General features: G+C 39.2%; 1 protein-coding gene across 4 annotated transcripts; it reads right to left on the minus strand.

Moving 5' to 3' along the window:
• Positions 1-1531: 1531 nt before the first annotated feature.
• Positions 1532-16510, minus strand: prdm10 (PR domain containing 10). 4 transcript variants are annotated; one of them, XM_063907688.1, is made up of 23 exons: positions 16481-16510; positions 15188-15322; positions 14185-14346; positions 14031-14090; positions 13834-13938; positions 12979-13153; positions 12328-12569; positions 11569-11769; positions 10710-10782; positions 10490-10607; positions 9767-9881; positions 9417-9686; positions 8218-8562; positions 6687-6842; positions 6428-6607; positions 6237-6347; positions 5270-5470; positions 5036-5179; positions 4775-4945; positions 4251-4388; positions 3461-3638; positions 3255-3352; positions 1532-2618 (listed from the first exon to the last, which is right to left on the minus strand). In XM_063907688.1, the coding sequence occupies exons 2-23, from the start codon at positions 15260-15262 to the stop codon at positions 2430-2432; spliced, it is 3507 nt and encodes a 1168-aa protein (XP_063763758.1). In that variant the 5' UTR covers positions 15263-15322; positions 16481-16510; the 3' UTR covers positions 1532-2429. The 4 variants fall into 4 exon arrangements, with proteins under 4 accessions (XP_063763758.1, XP_063763760.1, XP_063763757.1 ...); XM_063907690.1 differs by lacking the exon at positions 16481-16510 and adding an exon at positions 16450-16468; XM_063907687.1 differs by lacking the exon at positions 16481-16510 and adding an exon at positions 16210-16274.
• Positions 16511-19379: the final 2869 nt, after the last annotated feature.

Here is a 19379-nt window from a genome sequence, read left to right on the forward strand (position 1 = left end):
GCAGCAGACCAATTACGTTAAACATACACACCTCTTGGTATGTTATTAGGTCTGTGAAATGACAAGCTTGTTAAACTGGTTCTACCGGAAGATTGGTTTTTAAGTAGGTATAGTGGCTCTCTCCTTTTCCCACCTTCTTTCCATGAAGGAATATTTACACATACTGATGACTATTGTGTTGAGGACGAGAACTGCTGCACCCAGGTACACGGGGAGCCAACAACAACCACTCCAAAAATCACGTTTCTGTTCAGTGAATCACTGGCACACATAACACTGAGCTATTGTTAGATCAGGTGAGCAACAACCTGTTGGAATATGAAGAGCATTACATTCATTAAACAGATAGGTTGACAAATGGAAGAGGGGCAATTTAAATCATATACACGCTAATTAATGTCGGCTGTTTCCGTAGTAACATTTTAAATGAGTTGTTAGATGCTGTAGAACTTGTTTCTGAATTATGAGGCCACATCGCCATCTAGCGGTGATAGCAGGAAAGACATCCAGATAAATCAAGCCGGACCTAAAGAGGATATGTTATGATTATATTCAGGTTCATATTTTTTTTCTGTGCCTCTTCTGTGACATGTTCACAGGCTTTAATATTCAAGAAGCTCTTTATTTTTGGCATACTGCCTGTGCTACAGCACCTCTTTTCACCCTCTGAAACCAGAGCCCAGTCTGCTAGTGATGTCACTATGTTAAGTAAGTAAACAAAGGAGTCCAATTGAGGCATTTCAAATCTATATAGCACTACAGGAAAGGGAAAACCCTAAGATCATAATAGGGCCCCTTTTACCTGAGATCGAACCTAAAAACACTATGGAATAGTTTGGGTTATTGAGTCAATACATTCAAAATAAAGTAAACAGAAAATGCAATGTACAGATATAAAATAATGTAATTTCTGAACACAAGGACAATCATCACTCTACCTGATCAAACTGATAACATTTCAGCAATATTTGAAATTGAACACAGCATGGCCTATTGTCATAGACAGATATAATTAACTTTGAATTGCCTGTGTCGGAAAATGTGTTAAATAAATAAACGTACCTTGCCTAACACTTGAACTGTATTTTACAAAGGCCCTTCATTTAGCCTGTGTTATCCAATACTAACTCCCTCACATTGTTGTGTATGCTTGAAGGTTAATAGATTAATAGAGTGGAATAAGCCTTTATTATCCTAAAATACTGCATCTTATTTAGCTTCCGAGTTGTCCCTATTTTTTACAACTGTAAGACTTGATTTTATTACCAAATATTTTCACATGTCTGTCGTCAAGCTTCTACAAAAAGGTGTGTTCACCTGTCATCAAAGAGGATCATGTTTGCTTGTTGCTGCGTGGCTCAGGTTTAGACATATCTTCAGTGCAAAGAAACGGTGGAGAACTGATAGAATCAGGAAAAAGGGAAAGAATTTGAAGTGAAAGCATGTTCTCACCTTTAAAGAGCAACTAAAGAACTGAAAATCTGTTTCTGATTTCCAGCGTTCTAACTTCTCTTCTCACTGCAGTGGTGTGTTTGTGTTCTCCAGGACGTAGTTACATTATTTTCACCATATTTCTGTGATCATTATATTCTTTTTATCCTGTTATCTTTGTAAAACCAAATGTACTTATTTATAGTTGGAAAATTGATTATGTTTTATGATATGTTTTTGCATGTTTACCATAAAATCACAGGTGTTGTTGTGACCATGACAAAGGAAAATATATTTTGGGGGAAAAAGGACAATCCAGCATGTAAATAAAACAGATGTCTGAGTCATTTACCAAAAGCAAATGAATAGACAAATCACATCCGATCACAGCAGTAAGTTGGTTACACTCAATACAACAGATGGTGAGTTGGGCAAAATGACAATGACCTGTTATGTCAGGACAAATGCAAGACTTACAATATTTTCCAGTTCTGTATATTCTTCCATAATTTCATCTACAAATACTTTAAGAAATGTTTTAACTTGACAAATATGTTTAATGGACACTCAAAGCCGTGCAAGGACCGAACAACAAAACTATTTCCACCACTTCCGACTCCAGTAGGTCACACAGAAGGACTTTGCGTGTTGCGTTTATTGTCCACACCTTATAACAGGAACACTGCATTTTATTTAAGTCCCTGTTTTTATTTTAAAATGTTCTCCAGAGCTGTGCATTTAAAACAAGTTTAGTTTCTGTCAGTTATATCTGATCAAATCAAACCTTTGCTCTTTATTCTCTCACAAACTTCTGTGAGCTTGCATCTCCACAGCTCATTAAACACTTTACAGACACATAAAACTGTGCTGCTCATCAGTCCATCCTCCTATTTATAAAAGTCTGTCTCCATGTGACTGCGTGTCCACTTGTGTGCATACAAGCTGCTGAGGTATACATGCAGGACTCTTCAGGTTTGCAGAGTTCCTCCCTGTGCAGCTCAGGGTTTCGTGATGTGAACTTCGCTTGTGCCGCTGCCGTTGGTGGTCGTGGTGATGATGTACTGCGTGGTGGCTTGCTGATTGGCCGGCTGCTGCTCCAGATGTTCAGCGTGGGCCTGGGTTGTGTTCTGAGAAACGTTCTGTTTTGTCTCCAGCTCAGTCTGACCCTCAGAGATGACGTAGTGTGTCTGCAGGACAGGGAGGACAAGGTATAATGTTCAATTCAGATTTTTTTATGATTATTTACAAGAATTGGAAGAGCAATTAACACATTTCAGCATGAAAGCTGCACACACACCCTACTTTAACTTTAGAGTTACAGTAAGTCTACAGCTTTAAGATGAATACAAAATGCTGAAATACATTTAAAGAAGTGTCTAGGGTGCAGCAAAGTTGTTATAAACAGTATTTATTCTCCCACATGAGATGTACGTGTTGTATCAACGGTGTTTAGATATACCTTCTGTTTATTTCTCAGCCCTCAGCATGTTTTTTTTTAACTACATACCACTGTGGCACAGAGATTGTGTTCTGGTGTTGTGTTTCTGTAGGTATTTGTAAGCAACTGTGACTGACAGAATGTTGCTTATTATTGATTTTTTAATTGTTATTTCATTTTTTATAAAGAAGGGGCAGGTAAAATAAGATTATCTTCTCCCTGCTCCTTTCCACTATGTACTATACAATTTGTGTTAAGTGTACATGTTTTGTTTAAAAATAAATGCCACTTTTAGTTTAGTAGAACAAATAAAACTGCAACAGCGATTATTTACACAACAGCAGGTTGCACTGGTCCCTTTCAGGTATCAGGCGCCATCACTCACCGTTTTCACCTGGTTGCTGTTGACTCCAGATACAGGTGTGCTGGCCTCGGCTATTACATACTGCGCGTGAGGTAGAGCCATCATCTGGATCTCAGAGGCTGCCAGAGTAGGAAAGTTGAAACATTAACTGGAGATAAAATCACCCCAGCTCTACACAGTTATCAAAATGGTATAGAATTGATCCTATAGGAGCATGTGTGGCTTACAGTAGCCTCTGTAGTTCCAGTTCCCGGGGATGTAGGCATGCTGCACGGACCCCTGCTGCTGCTGACTGCTGCTGCTCTGCAGGGTGTGGCTCTGAGCCAAGGTCACAGGGGTCAGCTGGGTGGGGCTCAGCTCCTGACTGGGCTGCTGGGAGGTGGGGCTGAGAGGCTGACCGGTGACCTAAAGAGGAGGGCAGAGATAGAAGCATTCTCTTATCCAGCTTGAAAGGACAGTTTAATTCCAAACTCTATATACTTTTCTTTTACCTGTAAGTGCTACTTATCAAGCTTTTATTTTATATGTTTAATATATTTTAAAATGTTCATAGGGTAACACAATGGAAGGGGCATGATACCATGTACCCTCTTTTTTTCACATATCCCAAACACAGAACACATTCTCCACACATGCAATAAAATAATAAAAGTATACATCAATTAGGTAGAAGAAAGAAAATACAAATAATAATAATAATAATAATAATAATAATAATAATAATAATAATAATAATAATAATAATAAATAAGTAAATAAATCCACCCCCCAAAAAAATGATACGAAGAAATTAAAAAGACAGCACAACAGTAGAAGGAATATACCGACGTGTAGAGCTAGCTTTTTTAATGTGTGTTTCCCAAGTGTAAGGCGGTGTCGGATGTAGAAAAGTCTGCCTTGTTGGATATAGTAGCACTAGATGGTACTCGAGTTAGGGTCAACTGTTCCATGGGGCCCACATTTGTAATTACATGAATTACTCCTCAACTTAACTCCGGAGAAGTATTGAATGTTTACCTGGCTGGCTCCTTGTCCGGTGCCTGAGGGCTCGTTGACCTGGATGTGTTGGACCTGGATGGCATGCTGGCTGTAGCCGTGAGGGTCGTGCAGCTGGCTCACATCTACCGTCTGGTGCTGGGAATGTGGGGAGGAAGCCTGGGAAACAGAAAGAGAAATATTGTACATTTACTGTTTATTGATCTCAATATACCACACAGGAAGCTACTGTAACTATTTTATCTGAACACTAAATGTTTAAAATACGGCAGGAAGTCGAGGGTCCTTTACCTGCTGAAACGTATATACAACAAAGATGTAATTCTCTATATTTTTAACAGCAGCTGGTGGTTGTTTTAAATTATACAAGCCAATAAAATCTCAAGGACAATTAGATTATTATTATATTATATTTTTACCAGGCAACTCCTATATTCTTAAGCTTTGTCACTGTGATTGTTGTTTTTTTAACTCGGTCAGCCTTACATGGAAATAAAGAAGATTAAAAAACAGATCTTAGTCCTAAACCTGATCCTGGATCTTACCGGAGCCACCTGCACCACCTGCAGCTGGATGTGTTGCGGCTGGGATAGGTTCCCCCCGGCCTGAGACACTGGGATGTACTGGATCCTCTGGTAGTCTCCCTGCGCTGTGCGGTAGTCTGTGGTCAGAGTCTGAGAAAGCTCCGTCATGGCCTGGGTCAGCAGATCTGTGGTCTGTGGAGAAAATCAATATCGTACCGTTATGAAATCTGGTGAACATTAGGTGACACTTGCTTTTTTCTTTTGTTGTCAACTTGTGCTTACCACTACAGCCTCCGCTGTGGTTCCGTCTGCACTGATGACAGCAGGAGTGCTGCTGATGACAGCTGTAGTGAGCGGAGCCTGGATGGAGTTGGCAAGTTGGGCGAACTCTGGGTGCTTCTTCCTGATGTGCTGAACCATCTTAGTCTGAGAAGTGAGCGACACATTAGATGGGACGGTTCAGGACACAGCATAAAGTCAATCCCCGTATGATATTAAAAGGATCTTCATATGGACCTTGCTGCTGTACTGTTTGGCACAGTGGGGGCAACACACCGGTGCCGTGGCAATGGTGCCGGTCAGCTGTGTGTGTGTACTCAGCATGGGGTCCGGCTCTCCAGGAGCTGCGGGACGCAACTTCCGGATGCTGGGAGGCAGTTCTGCCCCGGGGTGGTTCTTCAGGATGTGTGCTTTCCTCTTACTGGCACTCTTATACACCTGCAGGAGATCGATGCATTATAATACCCAAAGCTCAGGTTCACTTTTTGACATTAAAGCAGGTAAAATGTGACAGTAGGGGCACAACAATGAAAAAAGAACACTGAGCATCACTGACAGATGTTTTCTGCAACTGTCCAAGTCTGTTCACATTGTCTTTCTCGTTTACTTCCTGTCTGTCTTCTTCTGTGGTATTATCTGACATCCACAAGCTGTCTTTTAACCACTTTCTCTTTTCCCTCCAAAGTTGTGTGCTCTCCGTAAACATAAAAATGAATATATTCCATATTTTCTGATGAACAAAAGGAATTTTTGTTGTCCACAGCTGGTGTTAATCGGCCTGACCTCTTTCTGCGGATTGATACGACAGCAAATAGTCCCTTGACACTCCTTAGCAACGGTCTGTTCACATCAACAACCTCTGAAATTGACCTATCGGAATCGAGTAATTTCATTTCATTTATATTTGTTCCATTTATTGTATGTACAAACTCAACGTATCACAATTATTTACAAAACATGTCTCTGTAACACACCATACCCGAAAAGGAGCATAGTACCTGCCCCTTTCTCAAAATAAAAAAATAGAAATTGATGTTCTGTCCTTCATGTTTTCAGAACGGTCATAGGAAAATAAGAGAAACACAAAAACGTACAAAAAATACTTAGTTCTGACTTGACAGTTAAGTTAATCAACTAAGCCGTGAAATGATAAACCAATAAGTAATCTTCTCTTAAACTCGCACAACTGGATGGGGAAACAAACCTTGTCACAGTACTGGCAGAAGTAGTCCCTGTTGGGCTTGATGATTGGCAGGGTGAGCTCAGGCACATCATCAATACGCATCTCTGGGTGACGCTTGGACAGATGATTCACCTGTAGCCAGGAGAAACAAAAAGTGAGATCCTGGAATATAATGTACAAATAAAAACATTTTTCTGCGCGTTGTTGCTCACCAGCATCCCTCTGCGTCTGAACCCCATCATGCACACTCTGCATTTGAACATGAAGCTCTCAAAGTCGGTGGTGGGCACCTTCAGCTTCAGGGTTTTGGAGCGGTGGATGCGGTCCGACCTCTTCGCCTCTCTGTCGGGGTTATGCATGCGATGCATGTGCTCACGCAGCTTATCTTTCCTCTGGATGTCACAGGAAAAATAAGTGTCAAATAACAGCTCGCATATCTGTAAACTAACACCATCATCTTCCAATGCTCACCTTGAATTGTTTACCGCACGTTGAGCACAGGAAGTCCTTGCGGTCAGAGTGGCGTAGCATGTGCAGACGCAGCTTGTCCGGCCGGCAGAAGGCCTTATCACAGTCCTGGCACTGAAAGATCTTCTCTGAATGGAAGCAGCGGATATGCTTCTTCACCTAGAAGGAAGACAAAGTGTGTCAATTCAATTTTTAAACCTGTTTACACTGGCTGATAAGATAAGATAAGAGAAGAGGTACTCCCAAACTGGGAAATGTGTGCATTGCAGCAGCATAAAACAAAACAAGGCCTTGCACATAATTAGAAATAAAAAGAGCAGAAATAAACAATAAGACGATCCGCATAAGAGACATTTATTACAAGCAGTAATAAATAAATATCTGTTGTTTATGAAATATTTCCCCAAAAATGCCTAATTCTTCACATTGGTTGCTGTATTTTAAGTTTTGCCTTTCTGTTCACTTCATTGACAAAATTCCATCATTGCTTTGGGTTACGCTAACTGTATTCTGGCTATCACTTGTTTAGTTCTCACCATTGTTTTTATCATGCTATCTAAGGCTGTCACAATACCAGAATACCAGCTTGGATAACGATACTAGTTTCAAAGACGATAACATTTTCGACACATTGGCAAAAAGAAAATCATCCAAATAAGATATTTATTTTCTCTTTACAACTTGCACACAACGCTGGCATCCAAGAAGCCACTCAAAACATTTAAACATATATTAAACATTTATGGTGCGTTTGTAATTATACATCGATAAAATAATGTATAATAACTACACCATGTGAAATGACGTTAACACTCTCACACATTTCAAAATCAAACTTCTGTACGTTATATGACTGGTGATCTTTTGACTAAATGTATGTAAACTGTAGTTCTACCAAGACAAACATTGAGTAGATTAGACATACAAACATGATGGCAACGAACATCTAATATTATTAAGTATAACTAAAGTCCTGTGATACAAATAATCACTTGTGTTTAAACAATACATTAAAAAAGGTACATATAAATAAGAATAACATTATAAATATAAATATGTTGATTTAATTATTAATATTAATGTTCAAAAACACGAGTTGTTATTACTTATTTTATTTAGTAAAGCCAAATAGTTTTCACCCAGATATTCAAGTCAATTTCATGCAGAGGTTTAGCAAATATAAATTAATTCCACACAGATAGACAGCAAATGTAAAGTATTATTTCCCAGAATGTTAATAAATTAAAATCAATTTCTCCTTAATTATAATTAGTAGATATATATAAAATTCCACCAGATATTTAGTAAATCTAACTTCAGTTTGTTCAAATCATTAGTTAATAAAAACTCAATTTATTCAGTCATTTTTCATCAGATTCTTGTAATTAAAATCTATTCAATTATATTAATTGTCACTCTGTTGCCACACTTTTTTAAAGTAACTAATGGTCCCCGTTTTTACTGTGCAGGTATTTTTTTGGTATTTGGTAAGCCCTTTGTAACCGTGTTTATATAAGTCAGGTAAATAACGAACCTGGATGAAGTCAGTGAAGGTCTTCTTGCAGGATGGACAGGTGAAGCAGCCATTTACAGCGTGTACCTTCACGTGCTCTTTGAGCAGCTCCAGCCTATCAAAGGTTTCAGTGCACAACAGACAGGAGTAGGTGCGGAGCTCCGTGTGCAGCAGCAGGTGGTCCTCCAGCGCCGAGTCACTCATGAAGCTCTTGTTGCAGAAGTGGCAGGCAAAGGCGAAGGCGTCCCGGCCGTGGACCCGCAGGTGGTGATCCAGCTTGTCTTTGTCCCGGAAGGCCTTGCCACAGTGTGTGCATTTAAAGGGACGGAAACTCTTCCTAATGAAAAGGTGCTGCAGCGCTGCATTCTGGGAGGGAAGAGAGAGAAGAATTACCATAAGCAAACGGCAACATTGATTACAGACACTGACTCTGGAAGAGGCTGATGGATTCAACAGGGTTTGCAAAGGGTAGTATCCCGAAATGTCACAAAAGCATTAACACCATGTAGAGCAGGGGTGTCCAAACTACAGCCCGTTGTCCATTTTGAATCGGCCCTCAGCCAATTCTAAAAGTATAATGGGATATGGCCCACACCTGAAACTTGTGCTTTTGTTATATTATACTTCTTAAATACAAATGTAAACATATATTACACAGTAGTGTTCATGTCTTAATGAGCCCGATTTTCAAATCAATTCAGTCAATTAAAGTTGAACACTTTTTTAACTAATCTTAGTTGATAAAAATGTATTTAAATGTATTTGCTGAACAAGCTTGAAATACACCCTCCATATTTCCCCTAATGATAAGCAGTCTGAGGCTTCTGTTTTAAGTGATGTGTTGCAACACCTACGGAGAGCTGTGATGTAGGCTGTTTGTTTCTTAAAGCGTATTCAGGTTTCAAGCATAACTTACTTAGATTTGATTGATTTTGCTAACTTATAACTGAACTTAACATATGAGGCAGTACACCTCACGCCCAGCCATTCGTATATTTTTCTGCGTGTGGCCTGCAGTAAAAATGTGTGGACATCCCTGATGTAGAATGACAATAGGAATCTTTGAAGTGAATGTCTCGGTGGCGTCCCCCAGCTCCTACATACCTGCACATCCATCTTGGAGGGGAAGCACACATTGAGGAAGAGAGACACACTGTTGTAAAGCAAATCATGGCTAATAAAACAACTCTGTTGCACTTCAGTGAACGCAGCGGTCTTACCCGTATCCTCTTGGCACGGCGCATGTCCTGAGAGGTGAGGTGGGTGTCTGATTGGCTGCTCTGCGCCGGGTCCTCCTTCAGTGGAGCTGGCAGGTCGGTGCCGGAGGGCGGGCTGCTGGACTCTGGGACCGGCTCCCCCGCAGTAGCTATCATCTGGCCCTCTGCCTCAGTCCCAGCTTCTGCCTCCGACTCCATCTCCACCACCTTCAGCCCGTTCTGAGCTCCGTCCGTTCGCTCCTCCAGTGGCTTCTCCGTTAGTTCATGCATCGCCTGATTGGAAAATGTGAAATTTCTCAGAGGCAATCGACTAATCCATGAATCAACATGTTATGTATTAATGTTTCTCTTACTGTTGTCTTGTCGCCGTCTACTGGGGGATCCAAACGTATAAATTTAGGCGGGCGTCCAGGTCTTCTTCCTGTCCCAAATCTCCTCCTGCCTCTTCCTCGACCCCGGCCTCTGGATCTAACAGAGGAAAGCAAACGTTAACGGGGCATTTATTTCATTGTGATTTTATTTTTATTTTCTTTATTTTTGTGCGTTGGTAATAAGTGTTCTTTTCAAATCACAAATATGTTACTTTTTTTAGTAGTTTTTTTTTATAACTTTTATTTTCATGAACGATGTATGCTAGAGGGGGTAGGACCATAAATGTTTTTAAGCTTCTTCTTCCCCTTTTCGAACATTAAGGAAACTACTTGAGTATTTATTTGTATACCTTGTAAAGCCTTAAGGTTTTTTGCTTATTTTTATTTTTATTAATTTTTTCAGTTAGTTATGTTTTTTAACATTCAATAAATGGACTAATAAAAAGTAAAAAATAGAATTAGTCTCCACAACGTCTCCATCTTTTTATTTTTATGCATTGGTAATAAGGGTTCTTTTCAAATCATAAATATGTAAGTTCTGTAGTATTTTTTGGGGTAAATTGTCTATGTAGTTGGTTTGTAAAGCACTTTGAGTCACCTTCTTGTATGAAAAGTGCTATATAAATAAAGTTTTGAAATTTGATTTGGTCTCCATAGAAATTAAAGCGTAGGTATAACATAAGGAGAAATAAAACCTGCTTGTACCTGGTCACAGAGTTGAGCTTGTCGTCGTGCATGTTGAGGTGCTGCTGCAGCTGTTCAGAGCTCACGAAGCGGCGGTTGCACTCGTAACAGGGCCAGTTCTTCTCCTGCTCCCTCAGCACTGACGGGACAGCAGACAGTGAGGACCAGCAACGACACTGATACTGTTGTACTAGTTTGAGTTGATACGAGTTAATATAAAGTATAACGTGCAGTAACTCACCTTTCCTCTCTTCTTCTGTAACGTTGTGGATCTTCTGATTGACAAACTCTGCGTATGACGCCGCATACCACACCTGCGCAGGGAGTTATTATTAAAACACAAATAACAATTGCCTATTTATAAATCAGAAAATATTTACATCTGCTTATTATTTTATCTGTATTTTATTATCATCAATATTTCAAGTTGGATTAGATATAAATTATTGATCCAGTTTGGGAAATTCTTTGGTCACAGCAGCATTTAGATAAGGCATTGCACTTTAATTAAAAATAAAATAAAATACAAAAATAAACAGAAAAGGTATGTATACATCAACAGTAAAAAAGAATACGGTACATATCAACATGCTATTTATTTATAATTATCTTTATTTAATAGTTTTTACGTGCAAAAGTTAATAAATAAGATAAATAAACAGTATATCTTATTTATTAACTAATTCACGCATAACAAACATATTACTATTGATAAGTGGACTATTTTGTTTATTTTGTATATTTGTATAGATATACCCACTGCAAAACTCATCATACATGGTGAGGTTAGGCGTTTGATAAACTGATAAATAAAGTTTTAGCTTTTTTTCAAATGGTGTATTTACTTGAATGATTCACTCTTTTTTATTAAACTCTGGTTAGTCTCCACAACCTCCTGAGAAAAATAACTGGCTCTTAAGTTACTTGGAATTTTGATTTAATTGGATTTCCTCCCCAACTAATCGCTAAGCCTGTCTGCTGTTTGGTTCTAGACAGATAGCATAAAAGTGTTGAAGCCTAGTTTCATTACTTTGTGCACACGTAAGCGGGACAAATGAGCGTACTACATATACGACACCCCACACAAACAGCAGGCTGACCTTGAGCTCTTGCTTGGGCTGGATGTTCTTGATGGAGGTGTAGAATATCTCCGAGCCGTATTGGTAGGCAACCAGGTTCTGCTCCAGGTGGTTCTGAGCAGGTCTCACAAACATCAGCCAGTTACAGCTTTCTTCATCAGAAAGGTCCAACCACAGGTCGTCTGACTTCTCCCGGTCCTTCTCTGCATCCAGCGCGCACAACTAAGCAAAAGCAAAGAGTAACAGAGATCAGATTCTGATCAGATATACTTACAAAACGTTTTCTACTATTCTTAATAACCCAACACTTTCCTTTAAAACATTAGAATTAACAAAAATATATTTCCTTTTTGTTTCTTTATGGAGATAGGATAATTATAAGTGTTGCCCTTTTTGCTCATAGCTCTTTGTGAAGACTTTAATCAAACAACTGAAGACACCAACTATTAATCGATAGTCGAGTAATTGTGGTTTTGATCTTAGAGGACTACGATTTATTGAATTGATAAGTAAGTGTCATGCTAATTGATTTATTTCCAAATACCTAATGATCATATATGTGGTAAAAACAACATTTAAAGTTTTGTTCATGCATGATTCTTTGTGGAGAAACAGATCTGACAATGTGTTAGCTGACTAAGAATTTCTTTAGCTAAAACATCCCTACAAACAACACAAAAATTAGAAGTGAGACAAAGACTCATACAGCAGCTAAATGCTCAAATAAAACCCCCACAAAGCTCAATGGCAGTCAAACACGAATCGGTGACGCTGGTTTACTTTCAGCTGAATGTAGTGATCCTGCAGCTCGCTCTGAGGAACCAGGGGCCCCTCCACAGGGCCAAACTGTGTGCGCTTTGGGATGCGTCTCTTGGAGAACACACCGCCCAGGAAGCGGTCGATGTAGAGGACCAGAGGCAGGCTGGCACGGGCCTTGGACATCACGGGCCGGTTTGGGATGGGGTGCAGGGGCCCGTGCCTTGGACACACAGAGGGGTTGGCGCTATTACACTCATCACACCCTGAGAGAAGGGAACAATAAGACACAAATCAGCACCGCAACAGATACATACTGATTTAAAAAAGGGACATAGTTGTTCATTTGGTTTACTCTTGTTAAAAAAAAGTGTCCAGTGCCACAGGAAATTGGTGAATTTTGTGGAGCAGGACTAAATCAGAATGCCAAACAAAGGGAGAAGTGTTTTTTATTTTTTTCTTGTATTTTCTAAAAAATAACATGGGTTTTGGGTTCTTGTTTTGAAAAAATGCTGCCAGAAGAATGCTAGTAAGTCATGACCAACTCAGCGATATGAGTGTATTTATTTATCATTATTTTATGAAGTCCATACGCAGAGAAAGACTCATTGCCCTCTGCCGGGGGGTCTACATGAGTGGCTGCTGACTGATGGTGTGAGAGTGGAGGTCACTCACAGAGGCTGTGAGGGTTGAAGGACTGAGGCTGACGAGGTTCCCAGTCATCCATGTCAGACTCATCCTCCTCCTCTTCGTCAGATTCTTCCGTGGAGTCTGTGGCCCCGAGGGGGCTGGATGGGGGGTCCACCATGTCGGCCATGGAGGGGAGCGAATTGGCCACAGACAGCTGCTCCTGTTTGCGTTTGGAGGATTGAGAAGTTTAATATTGTTCATGCAACACTGGATAAAATGATGTGTGTATGGTATTGTTTATTTATGATATTGTGTGCATGTAGAAACTAATTTGTGGTTGTTAAGTCTTGAAGCAATTTTTTTATTTTTTTTATCTGAGGGACTCATTTTGACATTTGCATTTCAAAATAATAACCTGTGATATTTAGGAGAGATTATTTTTGTGTATCATATATGAATGTGTATGTAAAAATGACATGACATAGTATTATTCTTATTTTTGTATGGTTTATTTATTTTTTTGTTTGGTTCTGTTAGTCGGTACATCACTCTCATTTTGCTATCTGATCTGTTCTAGTTATGAAGGTGGTTTAAATATTGTACGCCTTCATGTGAACATCAACTATGTATGGCTTGTCAATTGTTGTACAATAGCAGAGATTAAGCTGATCACTAGTAGCTTTGTACTGTTGTGACATTTGTAACTGTGGTTCCTATTAATGTACCAAATGTCTTTTCTGTGTCTTCAATAAAAATATTTAAGAAAAAAATAAATGACAAATGAACTGCAGAGAAGGACCAGGGACCTGCTGGAATAACAAAATAATAATGTCTCCCCTTCGTTAGGCCATAATGTGTGTTCAAATTAAAATGTTACTACTTCGCACAGTGTGTACTCACCTGGGAAACGGGCTCCAGCATTGCTTGGGGATCCTCTGCTACATTACTGAGAACATGCAGGTTGGCAGCGTTCATGTTCTGTCCACTGGGCAGCAAAACTGTGACCTATGAATGAGATTAAAATCGCTTTTAAGTCAATAAAAACCAGATGGTAAGCAAATGAGTAATGACAACACAGTTCCTGAATGACAATGTACCTGTTGTGTGGTGCCATCCTGCTGAATGTAAGCCACCTGTGGCTGATCAGCGAACACAGTCTGAAAGAAAAGATGAATACAGATGTGTGAGCAAATCTTGCAGGGCCTCGACCTGCCCATAAATGCATGTAGCTATTGTGAGATTTGTTCCTACCTGAGAGCCATCTGCAGGGTGAATGTAAACCAGTGTGTGCTCTGCAGACTCTACAGAGGTATACGAGTTCCCGTCTGCTGTATAAACCACCTGCTGCTGTCCGCGGTCCGCCTGATCACCACTGTACACTATCTGGGCAACTGTGCCGCCTTCAAAATGCACCTGTAACACACATGCACCAGACACAAAGGCTTTGAACCAACTGGAACATCATTACACTCCATTCCCCCCCCCCCCCCCCCCCCCCCCATCAAAATGGTTTAGGTTTGTCCTAAAGGGAGTTTGGAGCGTAATAAACCAATTCTTGAAAAATCACCTGCTAGGATTTAGCATCAACTTTTTGAAAGACGAATTGTGAGATGCCGAAAGGGATAGATCGGATTGTTTGAAGTAGGGTTGTATGAGGTACTACCACAGTCAGCATATTACCTACAATAGATGGCAGCACTCCAGGAGTTAGGATAAGAAGACAGGAGGTACTGCATGAGGCTAAGCAATATACTGCTTCTTACAGGGGCTGTTGCAAAATGTACTTAGCCCCTAAAAAAAGTGTAAGTGTACGCACTTTTTCAAATATTTTTACTGCTTAGGTTGGGATAAGAAAGCGCCTATTCTAACAGGGAACTGACACTGTTATCTGTGATCTATTCAAAGCCAACAGACTCAAAAAAATAAAGCAATTTCATGCAGAACACAGGAATTTCCTTGCTGCCTTGATTGGTCATTGTGTGATATTGCTCATTTGGCTTCACCAAAGTCACTCAATAACGAAAACAAATCATTGTGGCAGCTGTAGACCTACAATCCACCTGTTATGTGCCTGTGTAAATGAAGTCTGGTAGCTTTGGCGAGATTAAAGCTGGATATGATATGATCTACGTCATACCACCTCACTTTGAACAATTCCAACTCTCCTTAGTTGTTATCTGATGTATCAAGTGTTCTGCATTTTTTTATTTTGCTTATAACTGATTGAATAGAGCACTTTAGAGACAGTTCAGACCTGTGTGCCATTGTCTGAATCACTGTTCGATGTCTGACTCCACACAGCAGAGGGTTCCTCCTGTTTGGTCTCCATGGCAGCACGGTGCCAGGCCCCTCGGCAATCACGTCACCTAACACTTCGCTCTTGAGACGCCTGTAATCAACACAGACAAAAGGATTGGGGATGATTTATAATTTTATAATTAAAAATGCAACATGGTGATGACAACTGATGCAAAGTGAGTCGATGGATTTCAACATGTATTACAGCCTTTCAGGTGATGCATCATCCTAATAATCATGGCACACAATTAGGAGATTTTGGACAAAGGTGGGTTTTCTGTAGAAATGTGCATATGGTCTGGTGTCATCTGATGAATGGATGATGGATAGTGCAGCTTTATAAGTCATATTTATGCACTAGACTAGACACATTGAAGCTGTTTGCAACAGTGAAGCACTGCAGCAGCCATATCTGGGCAAAGTGGCTCTGAATGCAACCCCACGGGGAATCTGCAACCTGCAACCCAGATTTTCGTGTTTCCAGACACAAGTCATGCTCGGCTGACAGGACATGCAAGCCAAAATAAAGCAGCATGTCACTTCGTGTTCAGAGCGCTCACACGGGAGCTCTCAGCGGGGGGACGAGGGAAAACGCGGTTAACGTTTGCTCACAAGGCCGCCCTGGAAACAGTATCTAAATACAACCGTATGTCTGCACAAAAGCCCCGGTGAAATATCACAACTATATAAAGTAATTCATAAATGTACTTGGTATAATCAATAATAAATTAAATTCCCCCCTATTTTAACCCCGCAGGTTCTCAGTCCCAACTGGACTATACCACACAAACCAGCGCCATAGAAACCCGGGCAACGCTGCACCGCAACATTAGCATTACGGTCATATAGTCGCAATGTAAGGCCGACCTTGGAGCTAAACATAACTTATTATGCCCCAGGACACAGACTGCATTATGCGATTCATAACACATGTGTTTTTGAAGCGTTTAAAAGCCGGCATTATTTGGCTAGACCCACCCGTCCCCCCGTTCTAGTTGAGCCCAGCCCTTCAAGTCTGCTGTGAACAAGGAAGAACGGGCTCCATTTTGGGTGGGACTAACGACAACAACCACATCCGAAGAGACCCACAGAAAAAGCGTATATCTTCTACCGGTTCAAATGCGCTAAAATAGCCCGCACATTTATTGTTTATAAATTGAAAGACTACCAAGCAATCGAGCTAAAGAAGTAGTCGAGAAGCAAACCCTAGTTTCTTACATTTAGTGGAAAGCGTACAAGTTGTTCTTACCTCAGAATGGTAGCTGCAGAGATGGCTGCGTTGCATATTTTAACATAATCTGCCTAGCAACACGCTGGAGCGTGGATTCTGATTGGTGGTTGTGTATTCGGCAGTGAAAGTAATTTATGATGTTTAAAAACATTATCCTCACGATACAGCCTATATATTCATCGACATTTAAAGAGTATTATTTGAAGCAATTGTGGATGGTACCGCCAACGTTTTAACATTCGTGGTATAAACGTAGTGATCAGTTTTAGTTCAGCCAATCAGAAAAATGAAAACAGCAAGTGCCCAATTGAAAGAAAGCTGTGATCCTAAAGAGTTATTTGATATATTAATGCTTTATCCTACTTTAATGTATATAGCGCTATTCAAGCGTAACATCAGTTGCATTTCTTTGTCCTTTTAAATATATATCTCTCGTTTATCTAAAGTGATTATTTTCCGTAAAGGTAGAAATGGAAGTGTATGACAGTTGACCGAAATCTAAATCATGCTTGTTTACTGCCCTCCGGTGTTCACAGACAGGAATTGCAACATTAGTATGGTCAAGTGGGCACCAATGCAGACCTGACAGCGTACTAACACTTCCGCTGAATACTTTCAAATTAAATTTACCAAACTGAAGCACTCAGAATAAACTATCACACGTAATGATTGTGTATATTAATATAACTTGCTTTGTTTTGTTTTATTGATGTTCAAAAGCACCTAAATGGCAAACAATGATTTTGTAAGTAATAGCCAAAATAGTAATCAGACAAGCTAACATTTCAGGTTACATTTTCAAATACAGCAAAACAAGCAAGAATATCATTTGTTTATTATGCTTTTTTGGCGCGAAGCTAACAAAGACAACATAACCAAGTCGTGATAATTGATTCATATCTATAATTATGAAGCTGGCATAAATGAAGACATGAATTGTAGCACATCCGGTAAAGCAAACGTAAACTAAGAATATATCATTTTACCTGTTCCCAAATGCAAATGACAAATCACAGTTAGTTACCCACCATCGCTAAGCAAGAAATAATATTAGTTCCGGGTTAAAAACAACAATTAAAAGAGTGTGGCTACGTTTTGAACCATTGGAAGGGTGTTTGATGATAATGATAGCCTATCACGCTTAGATTTTCATTATGGTTCATCAATTTGCTAAAAATACATTTCCTTGGTTTTATGGGGGAGCCACATGGATACTTTATCCTTAGCATTGGCTGTCATTACTCTAGTGAGTTGATAATGACTACATATGAGTGTTTCTTGATTTTGTTCCCAAGGCCTACACCACTGACATGTACCACACGATACCAATCTTTGAAAGAGTTTTTATGGAAAACTAAGCAGAAGACTATTCTTGAGTATATCATTGACTATACTGATAACTACATCACTAAGGAACGTTGTGTTATAACCCATACAATCGATATTGTGGATATGATCATATTAATATTGTTAACTAATGACATGTTTCTTAGGATCATTTTTCAACATTTTGAGATAAAAGGGGTGGTTGACAATGTTTTGAGTATTTGAGGGAATGATCCATAGCCAAATTAAAGGTGAGGTAAGACTTGAATAGTTTGATCTGTTTTCACTGGACATTTATTCCCTAGGGAGCTAAAACAGAACATTTTTGTTCAGCATTGTTTAATTTCTTTCCTGAGGCATTTTACAGAGGTATCTTGGGATCAAATCAACGCGTCCCAAGATAAGACTTTACATGTGCAAATTCAACTCGTTGAAACACGTCTACCGGCTCATGTTTCAAAATTAATAATACTCCGAGTGCCCTGCCTGAAGCAAACGTCAAATTTGCATGATGCTGTTTTTCAATAAGCCATCAAAGATAAATAAAGCTGACAATAGGACGAAACAGAAATGAGTTGGGGACAACATAATCATATCGTAAAAGGCTGATGATGTGTGAATGTAGGTGTACATGTGTGCTTCTGTGTGTTTGTGTGGGTGTATAATGTCCCTATTACAACCAATTGTACAAAGAATATTAAATCTTTGTCCATCACATTACCTTCAGAACAAACAAAATGTTCCCTCTGGTTGGATCCTTTGCTCAGTCTTTCTACTCATGACATCCAGAATGTGTTTGTGTTTATTCAATGAAAGAAGAGCAGCCAATAGATTAGATATCAAATGACTTTCTTTTGAATCTGCTTTTTTCTTAAATACCATCAAAGCAAACAGACTGTATTACGATTCACCTTTTACTCATTGATTTTTGAAGATTAACATTTCATTAAAAACTATCTATCAAATATTTTACATTTTTAACTATAACACTGTTACGTATTGTATGCTGGTATTGGACGGTATTACGTTTTTTAAATATCCTCAGGAAACCAAAAAGATGTCAGAACAAACAATTTCAGTTTCAAAATTCCCCCTTAAAATGTTGCGTAAATTTAAATATGTAAGGAAAGTAAAAATACCTCATAACTGTTGTTGGGTTCACTACTTGAATAGATGTATCTATCTAAATGGATTGTTACTTTCTTGAGGCGAAAACTATCTATTAGCGACAGCTCTAAATGTAAACGGTCATTTTGATATTGGCCTGCACCCTTTATAAGTAATCCGTTTGTTTCTACTATATCTCGCTATGTTTGGACATTTTATTTGTTATTCCATTATGTCAAGCACAGTGAAAAAGCTCATGTGACAAATAAAACTTCAACATTTAAATATAATCCTATTAAATAAAGATTGCAAATGTTTCAGTGTCACCTTTTTTTATTTAGCACCGTTTTTATATTATTATTATTGTCTTTATTTCTATTATTATTATTGTTGTTGTTGTTATTATTATTATTATTAGTAGTTGTAGTAGTAGTAGTAGTAGTAGTAGAATTAGTGGTTTTACCAGTAGGCCTATTGGTATTAG

Source organism: Eleginops maclovinus, chromosome 18 (assembly GCF_036324505.1).
Source record: "Eleginops maclovinus isolate JMC-PN-2008 ecotype Puerto Natales chromosome 18, JC_Emac_rtc_rv5, whole genome shotgun sequence".
NCBI lineage: Eukaryota > Metazoa > Chordata > Actinopteri > Perciformes > Eleginopidae > Eleginops > Eleginops maclovinus.

Bases quoted from the DNA above. Each gene is read 5' to 3' on its own strand.
- prdm10 (XM_063907688.1), bottom strand. From the start codon at position 15,262: ATGGAGACCAAACAGGAGGAACCCTCTGCTGTGTGGAGTCAGACATCG. The intron at 9,882-10,489 runs GTACAAGCAGGT...TTCCTCTGTTAG, and splicing joins AAGCTCAACTCTGTGACCAG to ATCCAGAGGCCGGGGTCGAG. The intron at 8,563-9,416 runs GTAAGACCGCTG...CTTCCCTCCCAG, and splicing joins GCCGTGCCAAGAGGATACGG to AATGCAGCGCTGCAGCACCT.